Below are 19,060 nucleotides of genomic sequence, written 5' to 3'. Positions count from 1 at the left end.
TTTTTTCAAAGACTGGTATAACTGAACTGGACTTGAACAACTGAACGTAAACTACTCCGATTTAGACTTGTGAGGTATCATTGGAAAGGTATTTTCTCACCCTTTTTATTAATTTGCTAAAAAACTTTTTTTTTCAAAAATTTCTTTAAGAAACTATTTTTATTCTTAAAAACTCCATTTTTAGCGGTATTTTCAAATCGGTCCAGCTAACGTAAATCTTAATATTTTCCCGAAATATTTTGGTCCGACGTCTTCAAATATAATAAATTTTGTAATCCAGGCGGAAAGCCCGCAACTTTTTTTGGTGATGCAGTCTAATGTCATATAAATAAATATGTATGCACTTGTGGCATACATACTTATCTACCCAAAAAAGTTCAACAGTCCAAGTGTTGGTGTGTATTGGTGCCCCCACAACCACATTTAGTGCAAAAGCGCTAGCTACTCACTTTTGCGTCAAAGCTATTTTAAAAATCGTCTTCAACGATCAGCGGTAGACTAAAGTTGTATGTGTTGACTGAGGCAAGAAAACGAAAGAAATTAGCGAAAGACCGACAGACCGACAAATAAATGAATCTATTATATGCCAAATTTTACAAAAATTTAGATGCTCTTGTATAGCACAAGAAGGAAAGAATTGTTCGCCATTACGTTTTTTGTTTGTTATATTTAACAGAGGTGCAACCGAAAACGGTTCTAACGGAACCAATAAATACCAAAAAATAGTACAACGATTCCAATAGAACTGAAGCTCGATTCAAAAGGAACTGAAAAACTGTTCCCGAAGAACCGACACTGGATTTCAAAAGAACCGAAACTCGATTTCAAAGTAACCGAAACCCAATTCAGAAAGAATCGAAAAACGGTTCCCGAAGAACCGGAAAATGGTCTCAGAATTACCGAAGAAATAAGAAAAAGCGCTGAAAAAGCATTCCAAAAGAACGGAAAACGGACCCTACAGCTGCGATTTGAATGCCTCAAATGAGCAGCAACAACATCGAAAAAATCTTGTTTTTAAATGGAAACATTACTTTTTTATGAAATACTAACGTGAAAAAGACGTTTTTTAATTTAATTTCATGTATTTTTATTTTTATAAAACTTTTGTTGAACAAATATCAACTACGAAATGAATGAATATACATATTTATTTATTTTCTTTACTTTATAAACAAAATATAAAAAAGAAACAGAATTTTTAACAGACTTCAAAAAAAAGGAGAAGGTTATCAGTTTGTCGGAATATTTTTTTTTATGTACATACATTACCGCATAACTTTGGACCACATTAACCGATTTCTGTAATTATTATTTTTAAAGGAAAGGTGTAATCTCAATGGTGGTTCCATACTAATTTGGTTTAAATCCCATCATTGGGTATTAAAGAAATTATCTATAATCTTCAATTTTTATATGAAAATTAAAGTCGGTTTTGTTTTTTGCTTAAACATTACTTGTTGAAAAAACTTTTGTCAAGCCCGAACCGGTCCAAACTCCCGGTTCTCCATGAAACCGGCCTTGACAGTACCGGTTCTTTAATTCTTGGAACCGCATATCACTATACGTAAGATATGCCGTCGAAGTGCGGCAATAAGATGCAATTGAGAGTTAACTAACCAAATGACTAATAAAAATTAAAAAAAAAATTTTAATCCCACCTTGTGCATGGATAACGACTATAATATTATTTATGTACATACATTTTTTAACAAACAATGCACATTATTGTATTAGATATATGTATGTACATATGTATAGATGTTTGTTTTTAAAATTGATTACAAAATTTTAATTAATTTTTGTCACTAATATTTCTAATTCTGTTGACACACCCAGCTCTTATCACAATAAACATGTATGCGAAAATCAAAATAAGTTGATAGCCGATTTTGGAAATTTTGCCAAGCTCACAAATCTTCATGTGAAATAACATTACAATAAATTCCAAAAATAAATAAAATAAAAACATATCAGCTAATCACAAGTTTAGTGACGTTTTAAATACAAACGCTAAAATAAGAATAGCATTTAAATTAGCATTTTATTTTATTATTTATTTATTTTTAAGAATTTTCAATTAAAATACAATTCATTCTCTCACTAAACCCATATAAACCCAAGCTTAAAATTTTGTAGAAAACAAAAAATCAACAAATGTTCATACAAATTTCAAACTTTTCTCAGAAGTGTGAAATATTCAGAAAGCTAAGTGGTTACACGTCCGTCGTTCTCGCTATTAAATATCGAATGTTTCTTTATTCCGCTAACTATTTACAAGATGGTGTCTGGGTACTGTATATATACATATTTTGAAATAAACCATTTGGTAATGAATGAATTTAAAAATATTCTAAGAAATTAAAAGTTTTGCACTGCACATATTTTGCAGTGCATTAGGCAAAAGTTTATCTAGCATCTATCATTAATATATGTACATAGATGTTTAATTTAGTGTAAATGAGATGAAGGATAAATGCTAAAGTATGTGCAAATGTTTAGTGTGTGAAATGCGTACAAATGCGTATACTATGTGACAGCATTGCATGCGTTCCTCTTAAATATAAAGGCATAGTACATACAACAATAATTGTTTATGTAGCGCTCTACTATTTTGTGCAGTCTGCTTGGTCGATTGTATATGGTTATGTCGAACGCCATTAACTACTTGGGAATTGATATTGGCCGCCCGTGTTTCCACTCGTCTTCACAATTATCCATTGACAGTTATGTAGTTCATTCAATTGAAAAACTATTGCTTAGTAAGTAATATGTTGGCATGTTCTAATCAGTGTTTGCAAGCATATGTACATACATATGTATGTATGTACTTGATATGTTTAAAGTAATTTGCATCTCAATCACATTCAATTTAACGCCAATGGGTTAGTCACCAGTCATGACCATTCTATGCAAAGTGAATCGTTAGAAAGCGTTCTTTCACATTTCTTATTGTATGTGTATTTTGCATGCAAAATCATGTGTAACTTCCTCGTACATTGTTTAGAAATTTTCAATCAATTGATTAATGTTTTATTCCTTTATTGCACGTCTTGTAATATGCAAATGTTTTTAGGTATGGACGAATAAAATAACACAGTTATTAAACATGAATATGTATCGCTCATTTCATATATACATATGTACATATGTTTGCACTTATTTTCAATCAATAACGGTCCGGTAGTTTCATGCTCATACACTTCTTATGCTCCAGTGGCTCTGTCCGTACTGATAACTGGTAATGCAAAGTTTGAAATTGGTGGACATATTGCAGGTTTGAGTAATACTAGGAGTTTGTAACTGTTTTTTTTTTTCTTTGTTTCTGTTTTTGTCTCAAGGTCAGCCGGATGCTGTGTATGTTTATGTGTATGTATGTAGTTTGCCCATTAGGGTGGCTCTTAAAAAAAATGACTATTGAAAATGTTTACAATTTTTAATGGAATAACGTTCTGTAGTCAGAATCTGATCTTTAAATTCTTCGGTTGTTTGTAGCAGGGACCGAAAACAACAGTAATTTTTAACCGACTTCGGTTATCTGTTCGTCGGAATATATATTTTTTTTTATGTATGTACCGCATAACTTTGGACCACGTCAACCGATTTCGATAATTTTTTTTTTATCGGAAAGGTTGTACCTCAAGGGTGGTCCCATACTAATTTTGTCCGATAATTGGATCATGAAAAAATTAACGATAATCTTAAATGAGAATTGAAGCCGGTGAAACTTGGCCAAATATTTTGAAGGCCGAAACAAAAGTCCTTTCCTAATAATTAGGGCTCAGAATTTAATGCACTAAAAAATCGAAAATATGCGCTATAAATAAGTAAAATATGCAATTAAAAATATTTTCCTGATACTTTATTGCCAGTACAAAAAAAATAACACTTAAAATACATGAAAAAAGGAAAACAAATTATGTACTTGTAAAATTAGTTTAATAAAATAGACAGTTACAATTGTAACTGTACTATTATAGTAATTGTAATTGTAATTGTAATATTAATATTGTGTAAATAGAAACATTAATAGTTGAATAGTGGTTCAGATGAATGGTTGGTTGGTTTAAGTGAATTGTCAGCCTGGTGACACGCAATTAGCAAGTTTGCCATTTTGATTCCACAACACGTGCAACCTACAGCCCTTTGGTGGCTTTAATGCATTTTAGTACGTCATACAGAGAGAGGCTGCTGCACACTAAAACATTCTGCAGGGATGGCTTGCCGAGTGTCTTTAGCCTCATCCTTGCGGGGTCTGAACACCCGCACAGGAAGTGTTCGACTGTCTGTTTAGAGCCAGGGCAATCGCAACTGCAACAGAGCCTGTTAAAGGGCAATCCAATCCTTACGGCATGTATCCTAATAGGCCAGTTCCCTGTGCAGACCGCAGTAAGTTTAAGTAAAGTACATATCTTATTTTTTTGTTGTTTTGTTACGCATCCTTTCCATACAAAAAATTTGTCGAACACGCATACATATATGCAAAAATATTCGTGAGAAAATTGCCAAAAATCAACTTAAAACTTAAAAATTGCTTCTATAAATTCTTTTTAAAAAGTTTGCAATTTAGATGGAAGTTTGTATTTTCATAACTTTGCACAAGGTTTTAAATTTGGATGTATTCGGTTTTTGTTAGACGATGAACTATATTTAAAAAATAAAGTTCAAATAAAAAAATAAAGCCTATTTATATTTCCACCACTACACATGTGGGCATTTAAATTTGATCTCAATTACAAAGGTTTTTATTTTTATATACATAGTTAAGTAAAAATTGTGTAATATTTGCATCCTTTACCATAAAAAAATTAACCATATAAACCGAACCGAACCGCGGTTCAGGAATACTCATGAACCGGTTCTTGAACCCGTACAAGCTTTTTCTAAGTAGTTCGGAACCACTGCACCGAACCGCGCAGTTTTTTGGAGTGGTTTGCAGCTCTGGTTTGCGCATCACAATTTTTATTTGAGGCAACTAAGCTGAGAGGTAGCACAGAAAATAAAATCAAAACAAGATCCACCCTAATGTGCATACATTTCTACACATTTCGTCAATATGTCTGTACCTGATTTTATGTTCCCATCGGTATTTATTCTAAATGTTGGTGCTACGTTGAATAAATGCCAACGTTTACTCGAAACTTCTCTCACCAATTTTGAACTTGAAAACTAGGTTTGTATGAGTATATATGTTGAAGTTGGCGATGGTATTTTTGGCCGTTATTGTATAATCCATGCATTTCGATTCTGTTTACTAATCTGAGGGTTTTATACTAGAAGGTGTTTACATGTACATACATATATACATATACATATGTACATATTATTGCCCCAGTTGGAAAATTAATGTTTAAGAATGCATGAAGTAATGGATAGCTAGCTCCTATAACCTATGCACGAAAAGATGCAAGAATTTCTCTACAGCGTTGTCATACGAAAGTAATTTGTCGCATGTCGCTTTACAAAACTATAAATAGAATTTATAAAAAAAAAACATCGGTACCTCAGGGCTTGAACCCGTGACCAACAAGTTGGTGGTTGAACACGCTTCCATTCGGCTACAGCAGCTAGAAGATAATTTAGGTAGGCCTTCTTAAGTAAAGCCATTCTAAGAGGTCTACCCAAGAAGGGCTGAAAAAAGTGCTTCCTTGCATGCCTTCTAGAAGGGCTTATCCATTTACAATTTACGCGAATGCATAAATTTATATTATTTAGCATTACAATAAAACATTTTAAGTTGCAATAACACATGTTTGATATAAACCTTAAGTAAATACTTCAGAGATTTATGATTTTTATAACTTAAAGAAGCAACTTTAAATGAACCCCTCCAAAAGGCCTTCGGAAGTACGTCCTATAAAATCCCATCTGGAAGGCCTTCCATGGGTAGCATGGCCTTTCTATTTAACGAACCTACATAACGATTTGTGGCCACCTAAAATATGCACCCAACCTGGCGTATTTCTTAATAGGGTTGCCAACTAATTTTTAATATAATATATTAATTTAAGTTTTATTTAAATTTGCTTCCAAAATATTCTTTTTATTGAATTCTGAGTACGTGTAGGCTAAAATATTGACGATTAGTTTGTATATCAATATTCTTTTTTCAAATGTTTTTATTTTCATTTTGTTTCACATAATATACATAAAAAATATTTTTTCCTATTGACCATAATTTGATGCCCAAATCTTGGAAAATTTAAAAAGCATATACATATGTATTTATTTGTGCATATTTATCTACGAGTATTATAAGTGAGGAGGTGTGGTGCAGGCCATAAGAGGTTCTGTTTTGCGCCGTAATTGCATTCGAGCTGAAAATATACTTATTTTGCGCACTGCAAGCTTTCACTAATTTAGATATTGTTTATATAATACAAAAATAATTGCGCAAAACGCATACATACATATGCACATACATTCATACATAAATATTCATTGTTTAAATTTTGATTTTTTCAGGTCCATGTGGTGGCAAAACAACTGGCCAATCCCGTCTATGCACCTTCTTTGAAAATTTAGGATGGAAGGTATGTTGAATATTAGATTTCCTAAAATAAATCGCTATAAACTTATACGTGTTTTTTTTTTTTAATTTTAACCTTTTTACGGCTAAATTTTATTTACCTTTTGTAAATATTGTTATACCTAATGAGTACTAAACAATATAGATAGTTCTTACTAAAGACCATAGTTGGAGTTTATTCTAAAACAATTAGCGAAAATGCAGGGTTTTAAATTTAAAAAATATTTGGCGCATATTCATAGTATCAGTGTTAAAACTATGCGGCAATTTGAAGGCAACCGCAAATGTAGCGAGTGCTGATTCCTCTTCTACAAAGCGATGAACTGAAACGATTTTTCCTTCATATAAAGAATAAATTATTATAAATTTCTTGTTCCGCGACGACGAATAAACCAATCTTTATATAGAACTTGATGCTAGCTCAAAGGATAGTGCAATCGATGAAAATAAAAAAATGCAATTGATAAAATTAAAAAATTTATTTTCTTTCATCTATGAATATGCGCAAAAAAAATAATCAAATATGCATACATAAAATTTTCGCATACAATGATGTAACTACTTATATGTATTGTGTACGTAGTAAATTGGGATGTGTCCCAGAGAAAGTCTTCGTTTGCCCAAGCGGTTCATAAAAGTTGGTCGGTTTTACGACTCACCAAAATAATTAGTGCCCACTCAATGACATTCGCGAGTAGGAGCGCGTTTTGGTAAAAAAAAAGTATTGTATCCCCAGTGGAAAAATGTGTTCACATTCGAAAATTCATTATTTTTCCCACGACGATGTCCTGTGGAGAGGGCGGCCTAATCCCTGACTTCACTTGACGCAGCAAAAGACTGTCGTGCTTTATTGAACTCGGTCAAAATCTGTATATCGTAGACCTTATTCCGTTTGCGAGGGTACATGGTTACTCATAACCTGGACTCTATTGAAAATATTTTAATGCTAAAGAAATAATTAACCTGTTCACCACCCACGATTTCATATATTTTCATTTGAAAGTCGTACAAAAAAAATCTCCTTGGGGAAAGAACTAGCCTTTTTGAAACTTTAATAAATTTCGTTATTTGGCCAAAACAACACAGATAAACAATATTTATTTCCGCGATATTTTAAAATGTGTATTTACATCATTGTATAAGCGTCATATTTTCCATCACTAACGGGTTAAATATTGCTGTGCTGAGTATCCACAGTAGAGGTGTAACCAAAATTTTAAAATAAGTTCATATTAATCTAGCGATGTGGTAGTACATAAATTAAATATGGTACGTACCGTTGTGGTCAGCTGATTTAGTTAAGTGATATTTTGACCAGTTGTGGCTATTTTTTTCTTTTATTTATTTTATGTTTAATATTTTTTCATACAAGCCTAGCATATTATATAACCTGCACCCTATACATATAGTAAATCGATTTCGAACTTTGTACAAAAATTATAAAAGTTCAAAAAAACTTTATCAGTTACAACCAAACATTTCAAACTTTTTATTCATAGTTTTTAGAAAAATTTTAGGTATGAAGTTTTAGTAGGATAAAGTGCAAGTTTCAAGACGCTGGAAATCGCGTAAATTTTTAATCATATTTTTGCTGACGGTGCTAAGCATTTTCTTCCATATAAAAGAAATTGAAGAGCATACTTTATATGGAAGAAAATGTACAAAAAAAATATTGAAAATAAACCTACTAAAATTTAATGGGCTAAAAAGTTCACACCTGAAATTTGAATAATTTTTTTTTTGTTATAATTGATAAAGCTTGTTGAATTTTTATAATTTTTGTACAAAGTTTAAATTGTGGATTTATATGGTGTTGGTTATATAATCTGCTAGAATTTATAAAAAAATAATAAATAAAACAAATAAAGCCAAAACTCGTCAAAATGTCACTTAATTCAATCAACTGACCACAAGTGTATATAAAAGTAATGGTATCCACATAGAGCTGAGTACTCCTACTTCCTATATTGTATGAATATATTTAATACTTGTTACTCAAAAAAAAAAAACAAGCCTCATTTTGCTATTTAACCGGGCGAAAAAAGTAGCACGCTTGCTAAAACATATTGAAAACTAAAAAAAAAACGGTTTAAACATTTTTAAATTTAATTTTTTCATTTCAAACTTTTACTTCAAAGCTAGAACATGACTTGAAAAATAGTTAAACTTACATTTTTAAGAAAACCCTATGTAATAATTTTTTTATAATTCCCAAAATTTAAAATAGTTAATGGTGTTTTCGTTTCTACCAAAAAAATGTCGCCAATTGATTACCCCTTTCTCTTTTCGTGTTCGATTCTAAAATCTCACCAATTTTTAAAGCAAAAAAGGCCCATTCTCCGCTATTTGAAGCTTTGTCAGGGGAGATCGTCGACCTGAAAATCAGATGGTTGCCTAAAAGGACAATATTATGAAATGCGTGAGCTAAACAAGTGCCCTTTTACAGGGTTGAGTGTAAATCAAACACATTTTTCATCGTGGAAGGGCAACATTTTTTGGAAGAAACGATATCACCGTGAGATAGGCTACGAGCTCAAGCAAAATACTATTTGAAAGTAAAAACAGTATCATACTACGTATGAAATTCAGAATAAACAAGTATTACTTGAGCGGTTTATTTTGAAAGTGGCATAAGTCACTTCACAGTTCTTGTACTTAAATTACCGGTTATTGGTAAATGAACGCGTCCGTTATTCGTTCAACTTCATCAGAAAAAAGCTAAAAGGCTTTGTCGTTAGTTTATGACGATAGAGCAATTTACAGATGTATTGGATTACAAGTAACCCGTCATTTAAGTACAAGAGGTACGAAGTGACTTATGCCACTTTTAAAATAAACGGCTCATTTATTGTCACTCAATACCAAAAAAAAAAACCTCTATCCGACTTTTTCCGGTTTTCGATCCCCAGTAAATTTCTGTTCTGGTTTTCACAAATTAAGTATTTTTTCGATTTCAATTCCAGAACTTACTACTGTGCAAATTGATCGAAATGCAGTCGAACGAATGATTATGTACATTAAAGTGGTCCAAAAATGTATGTGAAAAAATAAGGTCGGATTTTTAATGCCGCCACCCCTAGGATTGTTCATACCGAAAAAATATACCGCTATATTTTATTTTGAAACAATAAAAAATTTAAGGAGTGCTCAAAGCGCTCAAAGTTGTCCATGTATTTTATATGGGGAAAAAACAACTTTTCGTAGAAATAGTGTAGAATTCTTGAAAATCAATATTTTTCGATCGGAAAACTTTGCTTATCTTCGGGAGATTTCCAGTAATAATACCCAATTGTTTTTTTTTTGCCATTTTTTCATGGTAACTATATTCCATAGGCCCTCCAAAACCTCCAGAAAATGCCATGAGGGGACCAATAAAAAATCTTTTATTAAAAAATGATCAAATAAACAATTGGATATTAATATTGGAAGTCTCCTAAAGAGAACCACAGTTCTCCAATTGAAAAATACTGATTTTCAAGAACCAAGCGGCATTAAAATTCCGACTTTATTGTTTTGGACCACTCTAATGTGTACATATATGAAAGAATACTGAGCACCAGCAAATTTGTGGGCACCGGAACAGACCCGCTTACTTCAAATTTATATTCAATAGACTTTTTTTTAAATTTTGTTAATTACAACGATTCTTTTTTTTAATGAACAAAAACCCGTTAGTAAAAATGCCATTACATACGTTAGCAAAACGATTTAAGAAAAAAAAAAAACAAAAACAAATAAAAAATTTAAACAATTACAATCTAATAGTTGCTAATCGACCATGACAAACAAAATGAGCTTTTAATAATTTTTTCAGGTATTCCGTGTGCCTGAAACGGCTACAGTGCTCCTCAGGTAAATGCCTAAAAACAAATTAATTCAATGCAAAAATTAAGAAAAAAAGTATTAAAAAATTCTTTCAATAAAAAATGAGAAAACATATGTTGGCATTAAACTAAATTATAAGAAATGTAAAGAATTCGTGAAAGACCTTAGCAATACTAACATTGAAAATAAACAACTATTAATATTTACAAAGTACTCGTACATTCTATACTTTAATTAAAATCAAATACTGCCAGCAAATACATGCATATACAAATGTATTCAAGCTGTGTGAAATAAAGTACAGTAGTAATTACTTATGCAATTATATAACATTTACAATACAATTTTTTTTTAATATAATTTTCACTAATTAACAAAAGAAAAACACAAAAGTCAATTGTCAAATTTGCATATTTCCGAAGTTTGAAAAAATTATTCGTCAATTCTTTTTTGTGTGCTAAATGTTTTTCTTTAGTAATTATTTTACTTTTTAATCTCTTCCTCTTTTGTGTAAATCTAGTGGTGGCGTGAAATTCTCGGATCTCACAGATAAAGAAGGTAATTAATCATATATTTGCTATTTACTGATTATAAAAATATTTTTCAATTATAATAGGAATTTTTCAAGAAGGCTTTAAAGAAATAATTGCAAGCAATAAAAATGCAAAAAAACATAAGATTTTTAAATGATACCCAAAATTAAAATATTTTAAAAAAGTGAAGTGCGCAAGTGTTTAATAAAGCTTGTTTTTTTTTAGCGTCCAACTTGTTAGACAGATACGCTAATAACGGCTTTCGAGCGTCAGTCTCAAATAGAATCAAAACTGTGATGTAAACGAATTGAAGATATTCATCGATATCCCGAACGTTATCGATATGATTATCGCTGTCGTTTTATGTAGTAAGAAACATTAGATAGTAGTTTTTTTTTCATTTTGCATACAAAAACCTCTAGGACGTATTATTTGGCCCTATAAATGCTTTTCGGCTTGGGCTAAGAACAAAAACTCCAATGTCCAATTTCCTCTTTTCATTGAAAAGTTACGGCAGTTATACAAACCAAATGTAGACTGGTACTTTTGCACTTGGATCTTCCATTGTATTCGTAGGCTCCCTTGCCTTTGTGGCCCACCCATGAGTGCCAAGCCGAAGAACATTTTCACCGAAGTGTCATCATCCATGCGTACGACATGTCCAAGCTAGCGCAAGCATTCAATCTTAAACGCGTTTCACAACATATATCCATGTCATTGTAAAGCTCGGTTAGTTCCTCATTTCAACTTCTTCGATACCCGTCTCGCCCACGCGAACATTGCCGTAAATCTTGTTAAGAACTCTTCTCTTGAAAGGCCCCAGAGCCTCCTCATCTTTAATCGACAACGACTATGTTTCTCCGGACATGATGAGAGATGTAAATCGGAGACATCTTAGCAGTGTTGCCAATTTTTTTTTTCAAAGACTTAATTTTCCGCAAAAAAATGACGTATTTTCAACAAAAGACTGTAAAATTAAAAAATAACCGATTTTATCAAACGTAAATAATTTTAGATAAACATAAACTGTGTGTCATCCATGTAAACATACATAATTAAAAATAAACATAAACTGTGGGTTATCCCTATCAAATCAACCAATGGTTGGAATCGACTGTTTTTGATTTGGGTGGATTTTGGTTAAAACCTTTCTTTATATATAAAAAAAGTTCTGCCAAAGCAAAAAATGCTGGTTGTGGTCTCATTTTAAATGTGGTATTTAGGGCTGTAAAATAAAATTTGAAATTAAAAAATCTTAAGAGTAACAACTTATAAAAATTTTTTGTTCATTTTTTATTTTTATTTTTTTCCAACAATACCTCCCACCAATCTTAACAGATCCAGCCTATTTTCGTATCTATACCTATTAGTTTTTGGGATTATCAAATAATTATCTTGCAAAATCTAGGAAATTGTGTTATACATAAAAATAAAAAGGGCATGTGTTCGTCGTCGCATCACCTGAGAACGACGGAACCAATTTGGCATTTTTTTTTGTTTTTATGATATTTTTTTCCGGAAGTTTGACCAGAGACAAATCAGTTAAAAAAGAATCGTATTTATGATCCGATTTGCTGGAGATTTGACACATAGATTGCTTATTGCCTGGATTAACATATAGAAATCTTTTTTTCCTGTAGGTACATATTACAGATATAGAATAGAATTGAATCATTGTTTTACAGTTCGAAAGGTGTTTCAGGGCGTATGGACGTTACGCGTAGATTCCTTTGAAATCTTGGCAAAATGTTTCATTCCTTTCGGGGAGGTTTTTAATTTAATTTTGATTTGGGGTTATCACCCCTTTTGAAATTTAAAATTAATCAAATAGGCCACTGAAGCAAAGTATTAGGTACTAAATTTTTTAACAAGAGAGTATTCTAAAATATTTTAAAAGTAGCTTTTTGGGAAGGTTTTAATACAAATGTATTTTAATAGAGTTGTCAGCTATTCAATTTTCACTGGAATATTTGTCAATAAAAGTGCAACCACTCTAAAGTGGTTCCCTTTCAATGTACATACATATTTAGCGTAATCGATAAATGCATATCGTTAAATAGCTGTGTTTGTATGGAGTCGATACGATTTGTAGCCTCGAATGCAATTTAAGTGAAACGAGATTTTTTTTAATCAATTACAGAAAGTAAAAAAATCATTTGTTGCACTTAAAATTTCTGGTGAAACCGGCGCTTTCTGTCACTATTCCGACTATCTAGAATAAATACTGACGTACATACGTTAATATTGTGTGAATAATAAAAATCAAAGCATCCTTTAATTTAGTGGAAAGGTAAATATTTACCCAATTATTTACATATTTACTTGCCATCTCAAAGGTCACGTTCTTGGTTTCGCCATTGTCAAAGAATTTGAGGAAATATTTATTTCTAACTCGCCCTTTTTATTTTTCACTTAATGTACATTCATACATACGTTCGTATGTATTTGTGTAATTCGCCGGCTAGCGTTGTTGCCTCAACGTCTAAGTAGTTGCACTGTGCCAGACCAATGTCAACTTACGAAACATATGCTTTATTATACATACATACATACATAGTATGCACTAATGTATGCACATTCATATATTTGTACATTCGTTCGTAGGTGCTGTATTTAATGCAGCTGACTAAGTACACACTTTGTTACATTTAACTTTGTCAACTCAGGTGGTACAAAATCCCATCGGCGTCAGTTGGACATTTGTCAGTTATCCAACAAATGTCTCATTGGTAATGTGCATACATACATATCTACTATAAAGCCTCGGTTTATTTTTCTTTTCTGAAGAGAAAACACAGTTATATAGTATTTAGTTTTTGCTTAGTATTGAAATCGTGCCAAATAGCAGCAGCTACACATTTCTCGAAAATTCACGTTGCCAGGCGTCACATTTCCTGCGTGTTCACGTTCACGTTATTCAGCTTTGGTCTCGCGTAACAGCAGGCTCGTTGTAATGAATTATGCCATCTTCGGTTTGTTCTTAGGCCGCTGGTCACTTATAATAAGTGTAGCAAGTAAACTTCACTATAATTCTGCGGGTCCTCCACATATAAATACATATGTGTGTAGATTTGAATATTTATCGTAACTTTTTAGGCTTTCTTCGATTACCCCAGAGGTTTCTCTTATTACATAGTACATACATCGTTTTATACTGATCTCTCTCTCGTTCAATGTCTATTACGCAATGAATAATGTCATTGCATGTTTACCACTAATTAGATTTAATTGTAATTTTATTTTACTGTTTGTACAATAAAAAATTAACAAAAGCCAATTGCCAACTCTTGTCTATAGTGGTTGATGAATTATTATTCAAGTTGTTTACCATAATTTAGGGTGCTTCAGTTTTATAATCTCAAACATACATACATACATACTATGAAGAGTTGACTTTGTCATGCACCTACATAAATATGTACCGATTTCACTAATCACCGAGCATTCTACCTCTGTGACCATAATAATGGGTGCTTGGAACTGGTTCCAAATCTATAAATTCGTTTTAAAAGTTTCGAGATTTCGTGAACACACCTTTTCTTATTGTTTTAAGCATAGGACAGAGAAGAAATTTTCGCAGAAATTCCAGTAACTCCTGTATGTACCTCTTTCGAATGGCCTAACAAGCGAAATACTTGCGCCCTTGCATTCTTCACAATCACGAAAATGAAACACAAAATGATTTTTCACAATTTTTTTTTGGGCACCCTTTATCTGTCGGTAAGTGCATACACGTGCGCGTACTTATCAAAGCAAAATGTCGCGTGACTCTTTTAATCTAAGAAAACCTTCCTTTTCAACAACTTTTTTAGGCATTGCAAGTCTGAAAATACTTTAATTATTTTCTTAATGTTAAGGACGATGTTATTTTGTAGGCGTAACGAATATAAAATTCACAGAACCCTCCCAGCTGGCTTATAAAAAATAAATACAAAAAATATTTTGAGAATCAATATGTAAGTAGTCCTGAATTATACATTGCTTGTATATAGAAATGATTCGTTTTTAAACAGATGTAAGATCCACAGAAGCCAAACAAATTTCCGAAAGCCCACAAAGAATACAAAAACTGTTCATTCACATCGCCTTCTGCACACTTGAATTTTCGAGTTATTCGAAAAATTGCAACTTGAAAAAACCGGTTCCAGATTTTTAAATTAAGAAAAACCAGATAAACCCGTTTTATATTACAGTGACTAACTAATAATAGTATTGACGGCTTTTATTTAGAAAAGATCAAAGCAAAATTGGTTTTTTTTTTATCAAAAGTTAAACAAATAAAAGTCAGTGAAAAATTACAGTTTGGTCTTATTTTAACTTTTTTAATAGTACTTTATTGCATATTTTCTGGCTCTTTTCGGTTTTGGGTAGTGCTCTTGCCGCCGCAGCCGAGCGCTTAGATGTGTCTGCTGCCACTCGGGAGGTCCATAGTTCAATTTCTGGTATCAGCAACATCATAAAATTATTTTTCAAATAGCGGTCGCCCCTCGCAAGACAATGGCAAACCTCCGAGTGTACATACTTCTGTCATAAAAAAAACTTCTTTGCATGTGTAGTAAAAGTGAATATCTTCATTTGTGTCACAACATGAAGAAGCAGAGCACGAATTGGATCAGAAGCTCGGTCAAATACGTAGAAAACTTTTTAGCATCAAACATTGTTTTATTGAAATCAAATATCATATACTGTTCATCCCCAAATAAGCCGTTTATTTTGAAAAGGGGCATAAGTCATTCCCAGCTCTAGTGCTTAAATGACCGATTTGACTGATGATTTTTATGAAATGAAAAAAAACCGGTGAAATGAAAAAATTCGGTTTATTCGATATTCGAAAAATCAAGATTAAAAAAAAAACGCCTATAGATATGTAAAAAAAAACGGTGTAAACTGGTTTGGAAAATCTAAGTCAATCGCAGGATGAGTTAAGCACATTGTATACAAAGTTTTGCTAAATAAAATTATCTTGTTAAATGTAGAAAACTGGACTTATTAGTAGAAATCTCTCACTCGAAGCTAGCGGAACACAATCAGCCTCATCGCATACGTCGTAAGTTATACTAATATTCACGACTCGACAACATCGCCTATTGTCGTGCTTATCCTTAACTTGACACGTTAGGCGTTATTAAGAATTATACAGCGTACCGTTACCATGATTATTCTAAACGAATGCATTTGAATATACGAGTATTTGAATAAATTGCCAGGAAACCGTTAGCGCCACAAGTACCGGGCCGGACTCAATTCTGGACGCCATTGTATTTATACACACTGACGTTTATAAATGTTAACCTGTCAAAACCATCGATCGCATTTGTCTTATTCAAATGGAATTATGTTCTAACCATTTCCACAATAAACCTTCTAGGCTTTAAAAGAAATTAGCACGTACTTTCATACATAGTTATGTACATACATATAAATAAGCAATTTCTATACCTTCTCGTGCTGTAAACTCTTTTAACTACCTCAAGTATAATTGGCAAGTCGACATTTTTGTATCGATAAATTTGATTAATTTTATCGTCAATAATAAACATTGTCACAAAGTATAAATGAATGAATGTTTGTTAATTGTTAATTGAACACGCAAAGGGGATTGAACGCTGTATGCTACCCGGCCATACGGCACACAGTGTAACGCCTGTGGCCAAAAATAGTAAAAACGAAAGTGGTAAGTTTAAAAATATTTTGTTGGGGATCGATCATAAATGCGCTAATTAAAAGGGGGCTAAAAGGGTTTTCACTATCTTCTCGTTTTAAATAAAAAATTTACTGCTGGAAGTAGAAGTTTAAAAAACAGTTTTTTTTTATTCAAAAATTATAGCTTATTAGTCTTTAGAAGGTTGTAACCTTTTTATTTTGTATAAAGCATTCTATTCTATTCTTCACTATATTTCAGATTTATTATTTTACGGATAAGACGCATATGCAAACCAAATCTAATCAAAATCGGTTAACTTTTAATATTTCCTCGCACAAGAGTGGAGAACGTGGCAGTAGGCCAATCTTGACCATATTTCAAATATCTTCTTTCCCACTTGACTTTCTTTCGTACTTTAACGAAGGCGTAGCCGCCTTATGGAAGTAGGAAATTGGAATGTACATTTGGTATCAGACGTATCTACTTTTAACCTCAGAACTCCACACGCAAACACCGATTGCCTACCAACTGTCATTTTGACAGATAGTTGCGAGCAATATGATTGCAAGTTTTTGTGTGTGAGCACTTTGATGTCTTGATATAAGCATTTGCCATATGTCGCGACCAGACGACATTCTCTCTATTTCAGTGTTTAAAAACATTTAAATCCTAAAAAACTTGCTAAATACTTTCCTAAAACGTGATCATAAATAAAATAATCCAATAGGGAACAGCTTCTTATTTTGATTACATATCAAAATTTCATCGATGTTACCATCAACAAGCTTGCTTTCAAATGAAAATATTGCTGCCAAACTACCAGACTGCTAGCAAAATAGATGACAAGCAATAAGCGCTGACATACATATATTGCAGCCCATAAGAAACAAGCGGTCTCCATTGGAATTATATTTTGTGACATGATTATCACGACATCATTATTTTCCTGTGGAGACAGGGTCTAAGCCGCTTTATGTAGAACGTGGCGCAATCGTTCGGAGTAGTTCGGGGTTTGTTAGTATTTTCGGCGGCATATTATTTTACAACAACTTTACTAATAGATAACATTAGTCATGATACTAAAGCTAAAAGAAAACATGGATTACCTCGTAAGGAGCTTACCTATTTTCCAACTGGGTATAAACGCAAGTACATATGTAAGTGTTTATCAAGAAAAGTCACATGCGCGCGTCACTTTTTTAAGATATTTGCATTTTTATATTTTTATTTTTCTTTATGTAAATTAAAAAATGAAACATTTAACATTTGCGCCCATATTCTTATATGTGTACTTACAGCAGTGTTCACGAAAATGGCAGCGCGACGTATTGGCAAGTTTGTCGATTTGATTAGCTTATTTTAGTTAAATAATTTGTCTATAAAAAATTGCTAATTATACAACAACAACAACCGTGCGAATCAAAGTTTTAAACTTTCTACAAAACAAAAAGTTCAAATTTTTTTATCAGATTTTTTAGAAAACTTTCGGGTAAGCAATTTTATAGCATTTATGTATATAATAGTGTAATACCGAGTTTCCACTAGACATTGGACATAAGTACAAAAAATTGGAGGAACTTAAAAAAAGGCAATGTGGAAATGAATTTAATGACTATTTTTTTAACGTTATGACACGAATATTTTTTAGTGCCCAACTTTGGCATTAAAATTTTTGTCATTTAATGCTTAGTGGAAATCCAGCATAAGTTTGAAGTGGCTCAAAATTCGCATCGACTTTGGAGAATTTTTTTTGTGGAAGGTGTTGCGCCTTTCCTTCGATATAAAGCATACTTAATTTTTTTTTATTGAGAGAAAATGCTATAAGAACTTTGAAATTTTGTGAGAATTTGTGGAATTTCCACTATTGAATTGTATGCTTTTGTTGTAGGTTTAACTATATTTAAAAAAAAAAATCATAAAAATAAAATAAAAGGAAACTAAATTGTTGAAACTTGTTGTCAATACGTCACGCTGCTCTTTTCATGAACACTAATGTAGTGTATACATGTGTATGTAGTATCATAAAAGGTTATTGATTTGATTGCATTTTTATTAAGTATTTTTTCATATTTTTTAAGCCTTCAAAATTTCCTTTTTATCTATGGGCATTTTATTGTGTATAAAAAAACCTGTAAATGTACATATAAAGCCATATGTAAAGAATGCGATTTTGTGCTTTTAATCTATATAAATGTAGTATTTGTAGGCGTATGTATAGTTAACATTAGAGATATGTAGAATATAATGTATGATGTATGTATGTATGTACATTTGATAGCGCCACCAACGCCAAGCACATTCAAATACCAAAGTCTACCATTCGCTGCACCGGAACACAGTCTCATTGACTTGACCGCATCCTGTCCACGCTGCTTGGCCGATGCTGCCTCTAAACCCAATGGCAGCGAAGGTGAGTCCACGCCGTGCGCGTGCACAAGTGTGTGCGTGTGTGTGTGTCTGTGTGTTAAATATGTGTATCCTTAATGTACGTTGGTGGGCAAATAAATAAGAACGCAACATTTTAATAAGTTT

General features: G+C 32.2%; 1 protein-coding gene across 5 annotated transcripts in view; it reads left to right on the top strand.

The window, feature by feature from the left end:
- The window catches only part of LOC118743118 (TRPL translocation defect protein 14-like), a 72,560-nt gene that overhangs the window by 37,633 nt on the left and 15,867 nt on the right, over positions 1-19,060 (top strand). For 4 of the 5 annotated variants that reach the window (XM_036475640.1, XM_036475639.1, XM_036475638.1 and 1 more), the window contains exons 2-5: positions 6,463-6,530; positions 10,341-10,378; positions 10,872-10,909; positions 18,807-18,938. In XM_036475640.1, the coding sequence (XP_036331533.1) occupies positions 6,463-6,530; positions 10,341-10,378; positions 10,872-10,909; positions 18,807-18,938 (276 nt within the window). The remainder of the gene's footprint in view (positions 1-6,462; positions 6,531-10,340; positions 10,379-10,871; positions 10,910-18,806; positions 18,939-19,060) is intronic. The other variant, XM_036475641.1, reaches the window with a different exon arrangement.

The sequence above is a fragment of the Rhagoletis pomonella genome, unplaced genomic scaffold, assembly GCF_013731165.1.
Source record: "Rhagoletis pomonella isolate Grant_MI unplaced genomic scaffold, Rhpom_1.0 Rhpom_scaffold_00007, whole genome shotgun sequence".
Lineage (NCBI taxonomy): Eukaryota > Metazoa > Arthropoda > Insecta > Diptera > Tephritidae > Rhagoletis > Rhagoletis pomonella.
The sequence above is the reverse complement of the archived record's forward strand: the minus strand, read 5'-3'. Positions and strand labels throughout refer to the sequence as shown.